We start from the raw sequence: 18356 nt of genomic DNA on the forward strand, positions 1-18356 counted from the left end.
AACAGAGTGCCCAATATGGCTAAATATCATGTTAAAGGATTTGCCTATCAAGTTTCATCCTCTGAGCAAATTTATAAGATAGTTATGAATATTCTTATTATCACATGACGAGTCAGGCTTAGAGGGGTAAAGCAACAGGCACGTTTGCAAGGTCAGAGTGAAAAATATGACTGCAGTACTTACCTCTGAGAGCAACCTCACCCCATCCGTGAGGGTACATACACAGAACTTGGATTTATCCAAGTCCCGGTTCTGCTCTTTACTGCTTGTGTGATCTTGGGAGGTTCTATAATGACAGCTACTAGTTATGAAACACTTACCCATATACCAGGACTGTGCTTTACATCACAAAGTACTTTACATAGGCCATCTTGCTTAATCATCATGATGTGCCTATGAGGGAGGTATTATTATTCCCATTTTATAGATTAAATTAAATGATTTGTTCAAAATCACATAGCTAGCATTCAAACCTAGACCAATAAACCTACATGTTGTAATTACCACACTTGGTCTCTTAATTATTCTATAATTGTCTCTTGGAGCTTTACTTTCTCATGACTGTGAGGATTGCATTCAGTAACATTTAAAATCATTTTTATAAAAACATTAAAGTGCCATGAACAGTAAGAGACACTCAACAAATATTTCTTAAGAGTGGAAGTTAAGGGAATTTTTGACCTTGGACCAAATGAACAACTCTGAAATAGCAGTTCATGGGGCTAAAAACTGTGAAATGATAGCTGAAGTAGCAATACTGAACAGATGTCACTAATCATAGTAGTTTTCAGAGTTCAGTACCCTGGAGAAGACACACGAAGGAAGCATAATCCTCACCTATTGCTGGGTTGAAAAACAAGTAACATATTGATGTGATACAGGCCACAGGTAACCTTAGGGCTTTTGCAACTAATTAGAACTACTGTGTAAAATTTTAAGCTGGGTTTGCCTCCCATGAATGTGTTACCTTGTTTTCTTTTTAAATATTGTTTTTTTATAAATTATGTAAGTAATTTATATTGTTGTAGGACATTTGGAAAACACAGAAAGGTATGAAAAATAAAATAAATATCCCTTAAAATCTCATCACCTAGAACTTAAGCGTTTAGAAAGATTTTTCTGAAGCCAGACAGTAGAAATCCAAGTGATTAGTGAATACAAGCTGTGATAATAGATATTTTTCTATATCCTTCCTATGGTAAGAATGCCTTGATAAGCTTCCTCAAGCTGCACTCATTTCTTGGTATTATGCTACATCTTTGTCATTTTTACTTAGTTTAGGTTTCTACTTTTCTAATTTATATACACTAGAAGGGTACTTCAAAAAAGTTCATGGAAAATGAGAATTAAAGGATAATTCCCTTTTGAAGAACCCTCGTATGTATGGATTCAAAAAATGTTTGAGCCAGAATGAACTTATCTTTTAATTAAATGTTCTGTGAACTTTTTGAAATGCCCTCATGTAAGCCAATGTGTACACGAAGAATGGATGGTTATATGAATGCTTTTAACAGTGGGAACTGAAGGATCAGTCCAATATCATGGCTTAACTGAAAGCAATACCTTTTCATCAAACATATAAGAATTCCCATGTATTCAACTGTTCTTGCTGGTAATGTAGCAGCTGGCAGGGAATTCAAGTTATTAACTTACCTAAATGAAAACACGCTTGGACGGCACAGGACTTTTCACTCTGCTGGTTAAACATGGGAGACGGGTATATATGTAATTTCCTATTTTCTTTTATATATTCAATACCTTTTTTTCCGGAAGTTTTTAGATTGGTCCTTTTCATTGCCCTCAATGGGTGTGTATCATTTCTGGAGGTTTTGTATTTATTTTGCTATTTACACATCCTCAAAATGGAACATTATAGTCAATGCTATTTTGATTGTGTGTTGTGAGTAAACTGCTACCCCGAGGGCAGCTACAGCTGAACTGTTAGTTCCTGCCCTAGAAGCTTACATTTTAGGAAGTCATTTTGACAAATCTTAGAAGTTCTCCTTAACATTTTGAAACTGAGCATTACTAGTTTTTTTTAAAAATCTGTATAGTAATTTTTCATTTGTACAAACATATTATAAATGAATATTTAAGATGCTTCAAAATTTCATGGAAAATGAAACTTAGATAGATAATACAAATTTTCCATGAACTTTTTGAAGCCCCCATCTGCACAGGCTCAACACAACACCTGGTGTATAACAGGCACTCAGAAACAATCATCGCCGGCATACTCGATCATTTAGAGGCAGTGAGGGGTGTCTCCAAACGCATCACACAGCCCTGGCACAGGATCAGCATTTTGGTTTAGCTTCTCCCTCTCTATCACTGAAAGAGAAACACACCATCATTTCCTCTGCTAGGCACGTAGGGAATCTGGCTGAGTGCTTAGAATATTTATACAGATGCATAGATGAGAAGAAAGTCTGATTAAAAAGTTGGTTACCCTTAGGGTTCTGGGCATCAATGTAGGACTTTGACTGTTGTGTGTAACTGAACCACAGCACCTCCACTCCTCTATGTGACTGAATTTCTTCCTATCAAGTTATAAAAACGACTCACAACAATAAAAGATGGATTCCTCCCTTAACCAGGATTTTATCAGCTCAGTGCCTATGCTTCAGAATAAATGAAGTTTCTAGCAGTGTGGATAAATGAAAGAACACTGAAATTTGGGATTAGAAAAGCTGGAGTCAAATCTTCTTTTCTGCCTCCTTACTATGTGACCTTGAAAAGTTACTTAGTCTCTCTCAAGTTTCAGTTCCTCATTGTAAAATGAGATAATAGTACTACTTACATCACAGGGTTTAGGGTGCCATTTAAATATAATTATTCATGTTAAAAGTACTCTGTCAACTCTAAAGTATTATGCAAAGTATTGTGAAACTGATAATTATAATTTTCAGTATTAATATATTTTTGTTAGTATAATACAAATACATTTCTTGTATAGGTTTTGAATCCCCTGGCAGCTGTCAATCCAGAATTTTGTTGCCAAAATACAACAGACCACTGCTACAATCAAGAAGAGCACGGAGATACAATTTCTTCTGTCGCTCCCCCATTCGCGGAGGAACGACACCGAACCCTGTGCTGTTCTCTTTGTCTGGCTCTTCCCGGGTTTGCTGCTGGCCCCCCGCCTCCGCGGAGGGGTGGCACCCCCGCCATTTTCCCTGCTTCCGCGGAGGAGTGGCACACCACCGGCCGGCTCTCTCAGGGGCTGCTCAGAAGTTCCTCAGATGTTCCTGGTGCATGTTGTCTCTCTCCTCCTTTATAGTCCTCTTCCACCAATCCATGCTCTGCTGCCCACACGCCGAGCACACTGCTCTCCTCCAATCAGGAGCAGGATCAGCTGCTGCAGCTTATCAGTCAAACTGGTGAGGCAGCTGCGTAGGAGTTGTTTACTCCTCCCCAGCGCCATGTTGTGGGAGATCAGATGCATAGAATTAGTCCTAGTTCCAGTAATTTAGTTTAGTCTCAGTTGCTCCCCACAATTTCTTCTTCTCTTCAATCTAACTGGTTATTGGCAGTGTTTTATAGGCAACCAAATGGTGCCTGACCTGCCCACGGGCTAAAGGCTTGGTTTATAACTGAGAGAGAATGAGGGAGAAAAATCCAGACATGTTTGCTCTCTTCACAGCACAGCAGAAGACCAAAATGCCCCAAATGCCCTAGCACTTTAAAGGCTATCCTATCTTATCTGGAGCTGGAAGTGACTGGATTTTCATGTCAAGTTACTTAAGGTAAAAACAAAGATAAATACATGCAAGGGTACTTCACAAAGCTTGAGTTATTTGGTGCAAAAACATTTAGAAATTCATGCATATTTTTTCAATAGTATACATTTTTCTTACATTATGAAAAAACTTTTTTCCATAAAAATAAACAATTATTTAAAAAAAGATTTATTTATTTATTTATGTATATCAGAATTACAGAAAGAGAGGGAGGGATAGAGGGAGGGAGGAGGGAAAGAAGGGGAGCCAGGAGCCAGGAACTCAATTTGGTTCTCACATGTGGATGGCAGGGACCTAGCTACTTAAAAGCCATCACCATCGCCTCCTGGGATGCACGTTAGTAGAAAGCTGGAACCGGGAGCCAGACCAGATATAGCACCCAGGATTTTCCATGTGGGACATAGGCTTCCTAACTGTTAACTTAACCACTAGGCCAAATCCTGCCTTGCCATCCCCCCACCCCCATCCCCAACTCATACTTTTTTTTTTTTTTAATCTTTTATTTAATGAATATAAATTTCCAAAGTACGACTCATGGGTTACAATGGCTTCCCCCCCCCATACCGTCCCTCCCACCCACAACCCTCCCCTTTCCCACTCCCTCTCCCCTTCCATTCACATCAAGATTCATTTTCGATTATCTTAATATACAGAAGATCAGCTTAGTATACCTTAAGTAAGGATTTCAACACCCAACTCATACTTTTAATTCCAGTCCTCACAAACTTTTTGAAGTACCCTCAGACCATGTCCAAGACAAAAAGTCCTTCCAGCCTGGCCTTGGTAGAGTGTGGTCCCAGGATCTCACAAGCCACCTGCTAGTCAGCTGCGTGCAACACATGCCTGTGAGCAGGGCAGCATGAAAGCTCAGCAAGGTGGAAACAGCAAATTTGGTGGAACACATTAAGCACAAGACTGGACAGCAAAGGACCAAGGTCTTAAAGAAAGAACAAATTAAAGTATTTTTTAAAAGTCCCCAAATAAGCTATCAAGTCTTTGAAAGCACATACTCAAATCTCTCTCTAAAGTCAAGAAAAACAAGCTCCACAGAATCAACAACCCCACTCCCCAAATAACTCAAAAAGAAGCAAAGCAAAAGGAAATGAAAAGCTTCAGCACTTCCAGTTATGGTAACAAATAAATAAACAAAAAACCTAACCTTTCTAAAGAAAAAAAGAAACTGGAGAGATAAAACAGTACCTTCAATAAATAGAATAAATCTAGTTTCAGTTAAAAAAATTCACTGGTGGGGGCTGGTGTTGGGGCCCAGTGGGTTAGGCTGATGCATGCAATGACAGAATCCCATGTTGGAGCAGCAGATGGAGTCCCGGATGCTCTGCTTCCAATCTAGCTCTCTGCTAATAATGGCCTGGGAAAGCACTGGAAGATGGCCCCATTGGTTTGGCCCCTGTCATCCATGTGGGAGACCCTGATGGAGTTCCTGGCTCCTTGCTTCGGCCTGGCCTAGCCCTGACTATTGTGGCCATTTGGAGAGGGAACCAATGGATGGAAGATCTCTCTGTCTCTCCCTCTTTTTCTGTAACTGTGCCATTCAAATAAACAAATGTTTTAAGAAAAGTCGCTAGTGGGGCTTGTGTTGATAAGATCTGCCGTTCTCCCTCCACATCTCACACAAAGGTGGGAGCAGGGGCAAGAGGGCAGGCTGTAACTTGTCAATGAGACATGGAAGAGCAGAGAGACGAGGACTTAGCAACTCTTCCCTACAGGGACTGAGAATTTAATTCTGCTGCTGCATGCCTAGTATTTGTCTCTATTTATTAGTTTGGTACAATCAGCATTGCATTGTTATATGACTGAGAAAATGAAACTACACTAGTATTTTTAAAAAGTGACAGGATTTCTGTCACATTGAACAGTTCCACAAGACACCATCTTCATTTTAATGTAAAATGTATCACATCTACATACCCAACAGAGAAAGACACCAACAGAGGAAGGATCTGAAGTATTAGTAAAACCCTTTTCCCAAATTTCAATGAAAGACTTGGAGATCCAAATCCACATTAATGCAAATATCTGCCTGTTGCAAGTATACTTTTTGATTAAATTGGCATACATCAAGTACAATTAGAAAGGTAATTTATAACGGAGAAACACATAATTCTGCATCTTAATGGAGATGACAATTACAGCTGATGGCTGCTAATTAACACTACTGCTTTTACTCTGGGTACCAGCTATTTCCTGTACAGTAGATCTTTATTGTTGGTGATGGACACACCTACTTCTGAAAGGCACATAAGAGTGAATCATCAGTAGCTTTTTTGCTCATAACACTTTCATTTGAGAAGCAAATGGTAACCTCAAGATTTCTTCAACTTTCTGTTGGAGCCAAGGCTCACTCACCTACCCGCCAGCTGTTCAGGATGACAGGGAGAAAAGTCCCTCCACTCCCCTCCAGGTGGAACAGTCTGTGGGTTTGCCTGTTCCAGCTAAGCAGAAAGAAGTGTAATCACTTAGCTCCAACCACCCGCTGGTGCCAGGATGACCACTCACTCTCCTGCACAGCTCAGGGGTATGTATCAGTGCTGGAGGATGAGTGAAATGGAGAGAAAGAAGCATTGTGGCTTTTAGCGTGGAAAGCTATACTACTACTCTCTTTGCTTGTGCTGTAAATTACATATTTATTTTGTTAGCATGAGAGAGATGAATATTCTACATATAAAGGTGCCCAGCTAAAATCAGTGTAAGTGATATTAATGTCCTATGGTCAGTATTATTGAACCTCGAAAGCAATAAACTTTATGAGTCGATAAATATTACATTTTCAAAATAGTTAACATTCTTTTACTGTCTCTAGCACTTATTACACATTGTAACCGCAAGTCTACAATACATTATTCATATTTGGGGTGTCACCAAGTGATGGATTGCTATAGGAGAGGCTGTCCTTTAAATAAATCAACAAATAAAAATGCAAATGTTAACATTTTCAGCCACAACTTTTTCCATCTTGAATGGGGAATGAAAATTTCACATTATATTGACAGCCAGCAGAGGGAACAATTAACAACCCACACTGTGAATGAGAAAGATGACTTTGCCATGCCTGTTTTTTTTCACCTGTACATGGAACCACTGGATTCTTCTAAGGTGTTTGCAGAGAACAAAGGAATATCTGTCTCTCATCTGAACCACTCATCAGCATCTGAACCATTCTGTCCTCTCGTGAAAGTCTTGCAAAGTCTTAGAATTTAGGGGGACAGAGGAAAGGCTTTTCCCCATGCTCTCCTGAGTGCCTTGAAAGGTCTGCTGGGAGGAAGGACAATACCCTTTTCTTGTGCATTAGGTTTGCACGTAACTGAAACGTAAACTTTGAAATAAAAACAATTAAAATATTCCTGATTCTGAAGTCTGGAAAGCAACAACTATGCCTTATTGGTAACTGATTTTCATAGTACTAAATCTTGTTTTTCAACTCTGAACTTTGTGTAACAGGCCTGTAATATACCATTGTGTACTTCTGAAGATAAAATCTGGTACACTGCACACTGCTTTATTTAGCCAAATGTTCATTTTTTAAGAAGCTCCTGAGAATCCATATTTAGCTGATTTGCAGCATTAAGAATCAAGATACAGAATTCTTTTTCATAAGTCCATAAATATGAGTGCTCAGTGCAATTTTTACCTCAGCTTGTCAAACTCTATGAAGTGATATGGTTCATTCAGAAAATGTGTTGAAGACATTTCACAAAACCCTTATGGGAAAACATTTTATTTCTTTTTTCATGCTTGTATATAAACCTTTAGAAACATTAAACATATTAAAGTGATATCAGAGATCTCATTTTACTATTTAACAAAAGGAAAATCCATTGAGATTCAAAATACAGACCATCTCCACTCTCTACCTCTATTCATTCCAACCAGTCCCTCAAGGTGAGCTAGGATGGAAGCTCTTAGAGCACAAACTTCCAAACACAATTTAATTGGTCCAAAGAGGGAGCCACATCAACACTTTAGGATCACAACTAACAGTGGGTCTTTGGCAATAAGACCCAACAATGGTGCTATTAAAAGCATACGAGAAATTGAGAAAGAATGTGGTATACTATTAGGTGACTATTAGTGTTTAAGGTAATGGGGTTGAGTCTGCAATGCTGGCCCTGCCACTCAGCGTTGTGACCTTAGATAAGTAGTGAAATCTCTGTTTTAGTTTCCTGATTTTGAAAATGAGGATGATAGTAATATCATCTCATGAGGTTTGAAGATTAAATCAGATAATTTATAAACAGGGCTTGGCAGAGTGCTGGGTACCCAGAAGAGATATTAATGGCAAATGCTGTTATCCTCAAAATTTCTCTAAGATGCTTACCTGTCTAACTCCAGAATTAAAGCCACAGCAGTAAGAGCCATGATTAGCATGACACTAAGCTCTTAAGGATGTCTAAATTTGGCTTCTTTGGTCAGTATCTCTATAGGACTTGGCTGAAATACAACTCTTTAGAGGAGGAAAAGATAATTCTTCACTCCCTTTTGAAATGACCACAAACCAAAGGAATAAATTTTAGAGTACATCTTTAAAATCATCAGATTTGAGACCCACAACTTGGGCATTTAATTACTTTGCAAAGCCAATGGACTTTGAATCAACTACAAATTAAGTCTTAAAATCTATATTCATCTTGCTAAGATGCAAGGAATTTAAGTGCTCAAAACCAAACGTATCCCCAAGGAAACATAAAGCAAGCCCTTTTGGTATTGATGTTTATATATTCAGCATTGATGTTTATATATTCAGTCTTAAATGTGTAGTATGGGAGTTGGCTTATTAGGCACGAGAGATTTTTAAATATTTCTTTCCTTGACTCCTGAAAAGCTTGATCAAATGATTAACCCTTCCAAAGCCTCTGGTATGTTAATGGTAGTCACCCTTTAACTAGCACAAAAGGTATTATAATTTCCAATATCAATTAGCTCAGTTAGTTTAACTTATCGTCCACTTAGAACCATTCCAGGACAAATGGGTCAGAACCTGCTGCTAGCTAGCTTCTTCTGATACAGGATAGGATTAGCTTTGATTTCCATATAAATACTTGCCAGTGACCATGGACAATTAAGGAAGTACATATATAAAGAAAAGGACTTCATGTGGTTTAACCTGTCTAAATCTAAGTGCTTCAAAATAAAGACTTCTCTCTTGAGTAATAGCTACTAAGGATATCAAAATTTCCCCATTCCTTATTAAATGGATCTCAAAAATGCTTTCGTATATAGAACATTAAAGCAAATGATTCCTGAAACTTACCGAGAGCTGCTGGGTTGGAATGAGGATGAGGATGTGGCTACAAGCTCCTTTTGGCTTCCTGTTTGCATAGGAGATGTGGATGCGTCTTTTCTAACTCCTGCCATTGTCCCTGTATGCACAATAAAGAGAATAATTTTGGCATTCAACAACAAGAAATGAAAAAAGTCTATTCAGAGTAATAGAACTGACATTTTAGAAATTCCCAAGCTTCAAAAGCAGGCCATTGTTCTCCCTACAATGGAACAATGGCAGATGGAAAACTCAGTGACTTGTTTTGGTATTGTAAACATCAAAGTTCCACAATGTCTTGTTTTTTAAAAAAGTTTAATTTCTGCAACATCAGGCTAACTAGAGCTTTTATTTTGAAACCTGATTACCTATCATATTCTTGCTGATTTGGGTTCACTGTGAAAATGTACAAGAAGGTGGGTGATTTTATTTTATTCCCTTTAACTCTCATAAGAAAATATCTTTTTTGACAAAACAGAAAGTTCCAGCTCTTTATACCCCTAAGTCCTCCATACTGAGCTGACCCTTTCCAAAATTTTTAAGGTAAACATAAATCTTGAAAATTTCTTTTAAAGAACTCTATATCAGACTAAAACATCTTAACTGAAAGAGAGGCTCAGCTAACTGTTCTTTCTAGGGCCACTGGCAAGTTCCCAAGCAATAGTTCTGAAAATACTGACCAGCTGGCCTCTGATCTTTTACTTATTTCTTCTTTTTTTATTTTAAGATTTATTTATTTATTTGAAAGGCAGAGTTACAGAGAGGCAGACACAGAGAGAAAAAGAGGTCTTCCATTCATCCCCAAATAGCTGCAATGGCCAGAGCTGAGCTACTCCGAAGCCTGGAGCTTCTTCTGGGTCTCCCACATGGGTGTAGGGGCCCAAGTACCAGGGCCATCTTCTATTGCTTTCCCAGTTACATTAGCAGAGAACTGGATTGGAAGTGGAATAGCTGGGACTTGAACTAATGCCTATATGGGATGTTGGTACTGCAGGTGGCAGCTTTCTTTATCCACTATTATTTTTTTCTTCCAGAGTGCTAAATAGTAGCAGCAGTAGGAAAAGAGACCAAACTGGTCTTTGCTGCCCGGGCAGAATCCTGGGCAATGTCAGGGGGAAATGAACATGGACAAGTAGTAGAAATAACTGAAAGGTTTATGTACATGATGAACTCTTCCTCAACCACAAAAAGAACGAAATCTTGACATCTACAACAAAACGGATATAACTGGAGATCATTACGCTAAGTGAAATAAGCCAGTCCCAAAAAGACAAATATCACATATTCTCACTTATTTGTGGGTGTTAACATTTTGAGAGTATAAAAATAGTGTGGATGGCATATTATTTAGCTTTAATATTGCTTCATTATTCTATTAACTAAAAATAGAAATTAGTGTTCCTGCTTTTGAATATGTATAAGTAGAATCACACAGTAAAGTATCTTTTATCTCTGGATAATTTGTTAAAAATATGTTTGTAACATTTGTCCAAGATCGTGTGCATCTGTTTTTTCTGATGCTTATTTTTGTATACTGTGCCATTGTGTGAATACACCACAACTTATTATCCCAGACTACTATTCTCTTTGCCCACTTATGTCAAGTTTTTGGCTATTTCCAATGATGCTAACACAATTATTCTTGTACATGATTTTAATATATAAATAGATACAGATTTCTGTAGTATATATAACTGAAAATAGCATTCCTGGTCTCTATGGTATACCTATGTCCAGCTTCAGGAGTTTCAAGCTACATGCATTCTAACTTATTTCCCTTATTCTATATAGCATTTTCTGATTTCTTTTTGAGTTTACTAAATCTATTTCTGTCTTCTGTGCTGTTAGAACATGTTTTATTCTCTGAGTGTCTTTTTTTAGGCTTTGTATTTATTTTTTGGTGTTTTTTTGTGTCATGTGATCTGATTCTCTCATATGCATAACAATTTTCAATTAATTACTGATCCATGGATACAAAAATTAAAAAAAGAGAATAATAAAGTTATAAAGTGTGTCCAAGTTAAAAATAAAAAAGGAGAAACCACTGAAAGGGATTTGCAGTGAGGTGAGAGGAAGAAAGCCATTCCTGGTAGTGACAGAATGCAGGTATCAGGTAAGACTTGAATATTATGCTTATTTTTCTGTCTTGATACTACCGTCAATGTTTGGTTGAGACAACTGACATTTGATGGCAACAATATAAAGAAAAAATTTTAAGAGGGCAACCAGAAACTTTATAGTTCACAAACTTAATTGAGGAATGTGTGAAATCCCTCATAATTGTAGGCACAACAATGTGCACATAGGTACTCATCCATCATTCTGGGGAACAGGACCATAGCCTTCACTGAACTGTACATGTTAAGGTTAACCCATGAAGGTTAAGGATGATTGCTCTAAGGTGTACTTAAGAATGTAAGTTTAACTATTCTTTTTCTTAATTATTATTATTATTATTTTTTTGACAGGCAGAATGGACAGTGAGAGAGAGAGACAGAGAGAAAGGTCTTCCTTTTTTCTGTTGGTTCACCTTCCAATGGCCGCTGCGGCCGGTGTGCTGCGGCCAGCACACCACGCTGATCTGAAGCCAGGAGCCAGGTGCTTCCTCCTGGTCTCCCATGCGGGTGCAGGGCCCAAGCAGTTGGGCCATCCTCCACTGCCCTCCCGGGCCACAGCAGAGAGCTGGACTGGAAGAGGGGCAACCGGGACAGAATCCAGCACCCTGACTGGGACTAGAACCTGGTGTGCCAGTGCCGCCGGCGGAGGATTAGCCTATTGAGCCGAGGCACCGGCCCTTTTTCTTAATTATTTAAGCTCTGTTGCTTACTAAGCTTCTAGAAAAGTATTTATCAGTTTTTGATTGTATTTGTTCTCTCTATAAACATTGATTTAATATTCAATATACCAACAATCATGCATATATTCATGAAATTATGCATTTACATATACACACACAATATATGCTTTATAAAAGTCAAAGTGGGGGCTGGTGTTGTGGCATAACAGGTTAAGCCACTGCCTGCAACGCTAGCATCCCATATGGGCACTGATTTGAGTCCTGGCTGCTCCACTTCTGATCCAGCTCCCTGCTAACGTGCTGGGAAAGCAAAGGAAGATGGCCCAAGTCCTTGGGCTCCTGACAACCACACGTGACACCTTGATGAAGCTCCTGGCTTCAGCTTGGCCCAGCTTTGGCAGTTGCAGCCATGTGGGGAGTGAATCAGAGGATGGAAGATCTCAATCTCACCCCCCCCCCCGACCGTAACTCTGCCTTTCAAATAAATACGATGAATCTAAAAAAAAAAAGTGAAAGTGCTGGCAATTCTACTATCCATTAGGCTGATCAATTTCATATATAAATGTGTGTGTGTGTGTGTGTGTGTGTATAACATATGTGAATGCATTTATATAGATAAACATGTACTTTTTGCATGCACAGATGGAACTGGAAATAATGGATCATGCTCTATTTATATGTAGCTGGGTCTATGTCTGCCTGTCCATCAATCAATATCGCATGATAAGATAATTTTTTTCTTGGAGCACAGTGATTAGGAAAACTCTGTCTCTGGCTCTTTGTTTTATTTTGCATTTCAAAGACAGCTGATTATCTATTCAGTTTAGTATAAAGAATAAATTACAAAAAAATCACACCAATGTAACCCTTCTCAGATCAAGAAATAAAGCACTAGCATCCAATCCATCACCAGTATCCATCCTCTGTCTTCTTGCCTCCAGGAGCCAGCCACTATTCTGATCATTATTTCCTTCCTATTCTTCATAATTTTAACATTCGTCTATTGGTAAAAAAGTGATTTAGTTTAGCTGCTTTTGAAATCTATAAACATAGGAAGTACTACATATATTTTTTAAAAATTTATTTGAAAGGCAGAGCTACGGGGAGGGGGGAAGGCAAGAGAGAGGTCTTCCATCAGCTGGTTCATTCCCCAAATGACCACAATGGCTGTAGCTGGGCACTTCCAAAGTCAGGAGACAGGGGTTTCTTCTGGATCTCCCACATGGGCACAGGGGCCCAAGGACTTGAACTGGTACAAACATGAGATGCTGCCACAATGCTGGTCCCCATACATCCTTTTTGAGACCTCTTCTGCTTAATATGATGTCTGTCATGTTGATTTATGTCAATGTAGGTGCAGCCTGTTGTCTTTGCTTTAGCACACTATCCACTATAAGCATATCTGACTTTTTATCCATTCTGTTTTTGATGGACAGATGGAGTATTTCCAGTTTGGGGCTGTTATGAAGAATGCTGCTGTGGCCCAGGGTGCCAGTTATCCACCAAAATGCACCCTTTCCTTCTTCTTGAGAACACTGCTACTTTATATGTCTCAGTTCTGTAATTTTGTGTGGTCAGGTAGAAAACAGAGGACATTAAATGTCCCACTTCAGGTCTGTCCTATAAACGTGTGTTCTCTTCCATACCTTTCTCTCTCCTTGCTGACCTGCTTCGACAGGATCAACAGATTTCTGTAAAGGGTCATGTAGTACATTTATTAGACACTGTGTGCCAGATATGACTCTTGTCACAACTATTCAACTCTGCTGCTGTAGCACGAAAGCAGCTGCCAACATATGAAAAAAAAAAAAAAAACGGACACAGCTGTGTTACAATAAAACTTTATTCACAAAGAGAGGGAGTAGGCTACATTCGGTCCATGGAGCAAGTTTGCTGAACTGCTTACTGCAATGCCCAAGGTGATCTTGAAGGCACATGAAGATGGCAGTCATCATTCTTTGGAGCAGAGCTGCTGCTATAACAGGAATCCTCATGCTGGCCCATAACAGGAAAAAGAAACATCTTCTTGTTCTTTAAGCCACTGTCTTTTCTTGTAGACTTGTTACCATAACTTATCCTATCTTAGCTGAATACAGCTGCTATGAACACATGAGAGAAATTAAAAAAGTTCATGGAAAATGGAATTAAAAGGTAATGATATTTTCCATGAAATTTTTGAAGATCTCTTGCATTTTAAACTAAGTTATCTTGTATATTAAATTCTCTTTGCTATGTATAACTGGGAATGGCATTGTTAGGCTGTAGGCTATTTGACCTTTACTTTAATAAATAATGCCAAACTGTTATTCAAATAGTTTATGCTCTGACCAGTAGACTTTGTTCATTTGGCCTTCAAAATTTCAAGAATGTCCTATATGTGGCTACTTTCCTGCCTTGAGATTGTTCAGAATCAGGCAAAACAAAAGGTCCCCTGTCCAGTACACTGGGAATGCATATACCAGCCAACACGGGGCACATGATTTCTGGAGACCAGGTACTGACACTTGTTACTTGGGCCGCCATGGTCAAGACTGTTGCCAGAGCAGGAAGGGGCATAAGGCAAGGCTAAATTCAAACTCCGCAAAGTCTCCTAGCATGTTTCGGTGGTCCCTCTCCCAGTTAACCATTTTCTCCTCCAGAAATCCTTCACTATCTTCCAGAGCCTTGATAGAGTTGATTCTGACAGTTTTTTGCCAAGATTTTGTGTTTCTGGAGAGGGATGAGCTGCTGGAGGTACCTGCTCCACTACTTTTGCTGCTGTCCTCTTGAATAATTTGTGACCTAGCATGATTCTGATATCAAAACTTGACAATAATCTTTCTGTCTGTCTCTCTCTCACATACACACACAAAGATATTTTACAGCAGTGTCTCTCAACCAAAGTAATCATCAAATTAATAGAAGAAAAAAAAAAACATGATCATCTTAACCATTGCAAAAAAGACTTGATGAAATTCAACACCCATCTGTGACAGATTTGCAGAAAACTAGGAAGGAACTTTCTCAACATGATAGGATTTACAAAACACACTTCTGATAAAATCAGAATTAATGGTTGAAAGGCTTTCCCTACAAGATGAAGAGCAAGGCATGCAGTCCACTTTTAAAATTTTATTCTACATTGCAATGAACTCTTAGGCAATCTTATTAGGTAAGAATGAGAAATAAAAAAGCATAAAAATTGGAAACAAAATACTTGTTGGAGACTGAATTGTGACTTTCCCCACTCCTCCCCAATTCTGTATTGAAGTCCTAAACCCCTGTGGCTCCTTAGAGCGTGACTGTATTTTGCTAGGGCCTTTAAACTTTTAACCTTTAACCCTTAACCTTTACCTTTAAGGTTAAATGAGGTCCTACAGGTGGGCTCCAACCAAGTATGACTGGCACTCTACAAGAAGAGGGAGAGACACCAGGGAAGCATACACAAACAAAAGGCAACGTGAGGACACAGCGAGAAGGCAGCTATCTGTAAGCCAAGGAGAAAGGCCACAGGGGACTGGCTAGAAAGGAGCATGAGGAAGCTTTCACTGATAATGGAAATGAACTGTGTCTTAATCAGTAGTTATGTGGGTCTATGCAATTGTCAAAATGTATCAAACTGCACATCTAAGACCTGTACAATTTTACTGTAGATACATTAGATCACAATTAAAAAAAAAGGAAATGAAGGAAAAAAACCCCACCATCTTCTTGACTTTTTTAAAATTAATTAATTAATTAATTAATTTTGACAGGCAGAGTGGACAGTGAGAGAGAGAGACAGAGAGAAAGGTCTTCCTTTGCCGTTGGTTCACCCTCCAATGGCTGCTGCGGCCGGCGCACCGCGCTGATCCGATGGCAGGAGCCAGGTACTTATCCTGGTCTCCCATGGGGTGCAGGGCCCAAGGACTTGGGCCATCCTCCACTGCACTCCCAGGCCACAGCAGATAGCTGGCCGGGACAGAATCCAGCACCCCGACCGGGACTAGAACCCGGTATGCCGGCGCCGCAAGGCGGAGGATTAGCCTAGTGAGCTGCGGCACCGGCCCCTTCTTAACTCTTAAAACTCCACTCTACTGATTTCTCTCTGACATCACCAATCAATCATCATAAGGACTCTGAAGGGACAGTCTATATTTTGCTTAAATCACTGAGGCACTGAGATCAAAGGTCTAACTGATTAGGTACTTATTTTGGGAAAATAGGACAAGGCCATAGAAAGGAAAATCAATATATGTGATTTTATGTTAATTCATTCAACAAATACACGTAGAGCATCTACTATGAGTTAAATAGTGTTCATATTCTAGTGGGGGAAGACAAAACATATAACAAACAAATAATAATACAGTATTTGAAAAAGATTATTTATTTACTTACTTACTGACTTATTTGATAGGCAGAGTGACAGAGAGCAAGAAGGAGAGACAGAGAGAGCCTGCAATAATCCTCTTCCAGGGGGAAAAAGTGTTTGCGAGTCACTCAGGGAAACTTGAGCAGTGACAGCTGCTCTGTAAGATTACATGAGTATAACCTAAAAACCCTCAAGACAACATAAAGAGCATAGTCAATGCCATCAGCTAAATCCAAATTACTCCAGGTTCAGCCTCTCTCACCGTTGTAAGGGAATTTAGAGATCCTTGAAAGAGAAACAAGGAGGCAGCTCTGAATGCAGTAGGGGGCTTTGGAATGGCTTTAAGCCTGACTTAGCAATGGACAGGGCTAAGCCCCAATGTGTGACATTTCAGTTCTGGAACACGTGTGCTCAGTAGCTTCCCAGCCTCCACTAACCCATCAGCATAATAGGAAAAAACACCCCAGCTTTGAGAGCTCTTATAAAAGGGGATGAGTGATTGCTCAGGAAGGGGAAGTTCTAGGCAAGCTGGGAGAGAGTGTTTTGCTGCTGCATGGTAGGGAATAGAGGAATGTAGATCAGGTATTTCCAGATTTATACCTTTTAAAGGTTCTTGATCCAAGTTTAGCTTTTCCCAAGTAATGTCCCCTCATTCTATATAGCTCAATAAAAGCAACTAAAACACAACATTCTAAACACTTATGAATAAAGAGTTTATATTTTAAGCAGAATTCTGATATTACTGTGCACATTTTTGCTAGCACAAGGTTGTTTCATGAGACAAGTGTCTGGTCTTTTTTTTTTTTTACATATTTAGCATCAATAAAGTTGGCAGAATGGCGAGGAGGATAGGAGAGGTAAAGGAGTGAGAGACTGGCAATAAAGATTAATGGTCCTGTAGCAAATGACCTATGTAGTACTTAATGATTAGAGGACAATAACAAAAGAAACAAAGGATATAAGACACAAGAAAAGTATATTAAAGAATTCAGACATGCTAAAGCGGGGAAAGCAATTATGGAGGCACTAAACCAAGCAGTGTAACTTAGGCAATTAGTGCTAGGTCACTGGCCTGACGATCAGCAGAGTATCCCAACCCACGGCAGCACACCGTAGGAAGTCCACGCATCCCCTTGGTGAGATGCTGCAGCAAACACCAGTACAGTGACCGTGAGCACCACGGTGCTGGCCCAACAGGGGCTCAAAAGGCAACTCCAGTTGCTTCAGTGAACAGAAAAACTGAAATTTTCCTAATGTCTGCATATTAGAATAAACATATATAAGAAAGCCTTTCTCATAAGTTGAGGGTTAGCAGTTCTTGTGAATACCTTAAGATAAAACTTCTAAAAAGATGAAAAAGTGTCTATTTTTCCCCTGCAACACTACAACCTCTCTCCTAACCAAACCAAACAAAAAAATCCTAATGGAAAAATAAAACTATGAGCGAAAACTGTTCCTGAGAACTTTGCAGAATTGTAACAGCTTTCTCTTGGCTAAATTGATTGGTGTAGCAACATTATAAAATGACTATTAGGATTCATTGTGCACAACAGAAAGTGCTGAAATGTCAGCAGACCATACAGCCAAAAGTAATGGGTTCTGAACTCCTGTTAGTCAAAAATGATTTTGTTTCAAATTAGAAATTGATTTTTTGGGGACGCAAGCCCTTTCCAGGCTTCCGGCTTCTGTAGTTGGGCCCAGGAGAGATTAACCTCCACCACAGCGAGGCGGGCCTGATGACACCTCTCTCAAAGTGCCTTTTCAATCGCTGCCTTCTAATGTTGCTGTGGTCTTCACCAATAACACAAGTTATTTGTCCTTTTGCTATTACACCATATTTTTCTCATTTTGCCTTTTTGTTTTAGTGCTGACACACAACACAAGTTGGCTGACACGCTGAAAGAAGACTGTGTTAAGCTGTGTGGTGCGCCCACTCCAATCCTGATTCGTTTTCCACTCTCCCAAGTGCAGTGATTAAGAACAGAGGAAGCTGAAGCAATAGTCTCCCATCTCTGAGGGAGGACCGACATGGAAAGCATGGCAGATCCTATCTTGCACAATAAGTCTCAAGACCTTGGTAATAAGGTCTAAAAAGAAGCATCTAAGTTGTCCTAAAGCAGTGAAGATCAGGAGTATGTTTGCCTCTTGCCAAACAAAAACGTTTTTTGTTTTTGTTTCAAATTGTGGATAGTTTTGAGGTTTGGACTA

The 18356-nt window shown here is 39.3% G+C and overlaps 1 protein-coding gene across 10 annotated transcripts in view; it reads right to left on the reverse strand.

The window, feature by feature from the left end:
• The window catches only part of KIAA1328 (KIAA1328 ortholog), a 336489-nt gene that overhangs the window by 29843 nt on the left and 288290 nt on the right, over window positions 1-18356 (reverse strand). For all 10 annotated transcript variants that reach the window (XM_017344119.4, XM_002713504.6, XM_089305780.1 and 7 more), the window contains one exon: window positions 9010-9118. In XM_017344119.4, coding sequence (XP_017199608.4) covers window positions 9010-9118 — 109 coding nt within the window. The remainder of the gene's footprint in view (window positions 1-9009; window positions 9119-18356) is intronic.

This window comes from Oryctolagus cuniculus, chromosome 10 (assembly GCF_051225735.1).
Source record: "Oryctolagus cuniculus isolate XC-2025 breed Fujian yellow rabbit chromosome 10, ASM5122573v1, whole genome shotgun sequence".
Lineage (NCBI taxonomy): Eukaryota > Metazoa > Chordata > Mammalia > Lagomorpha > Leporidae > Oryctolagus > Oryctolagus cuniculus.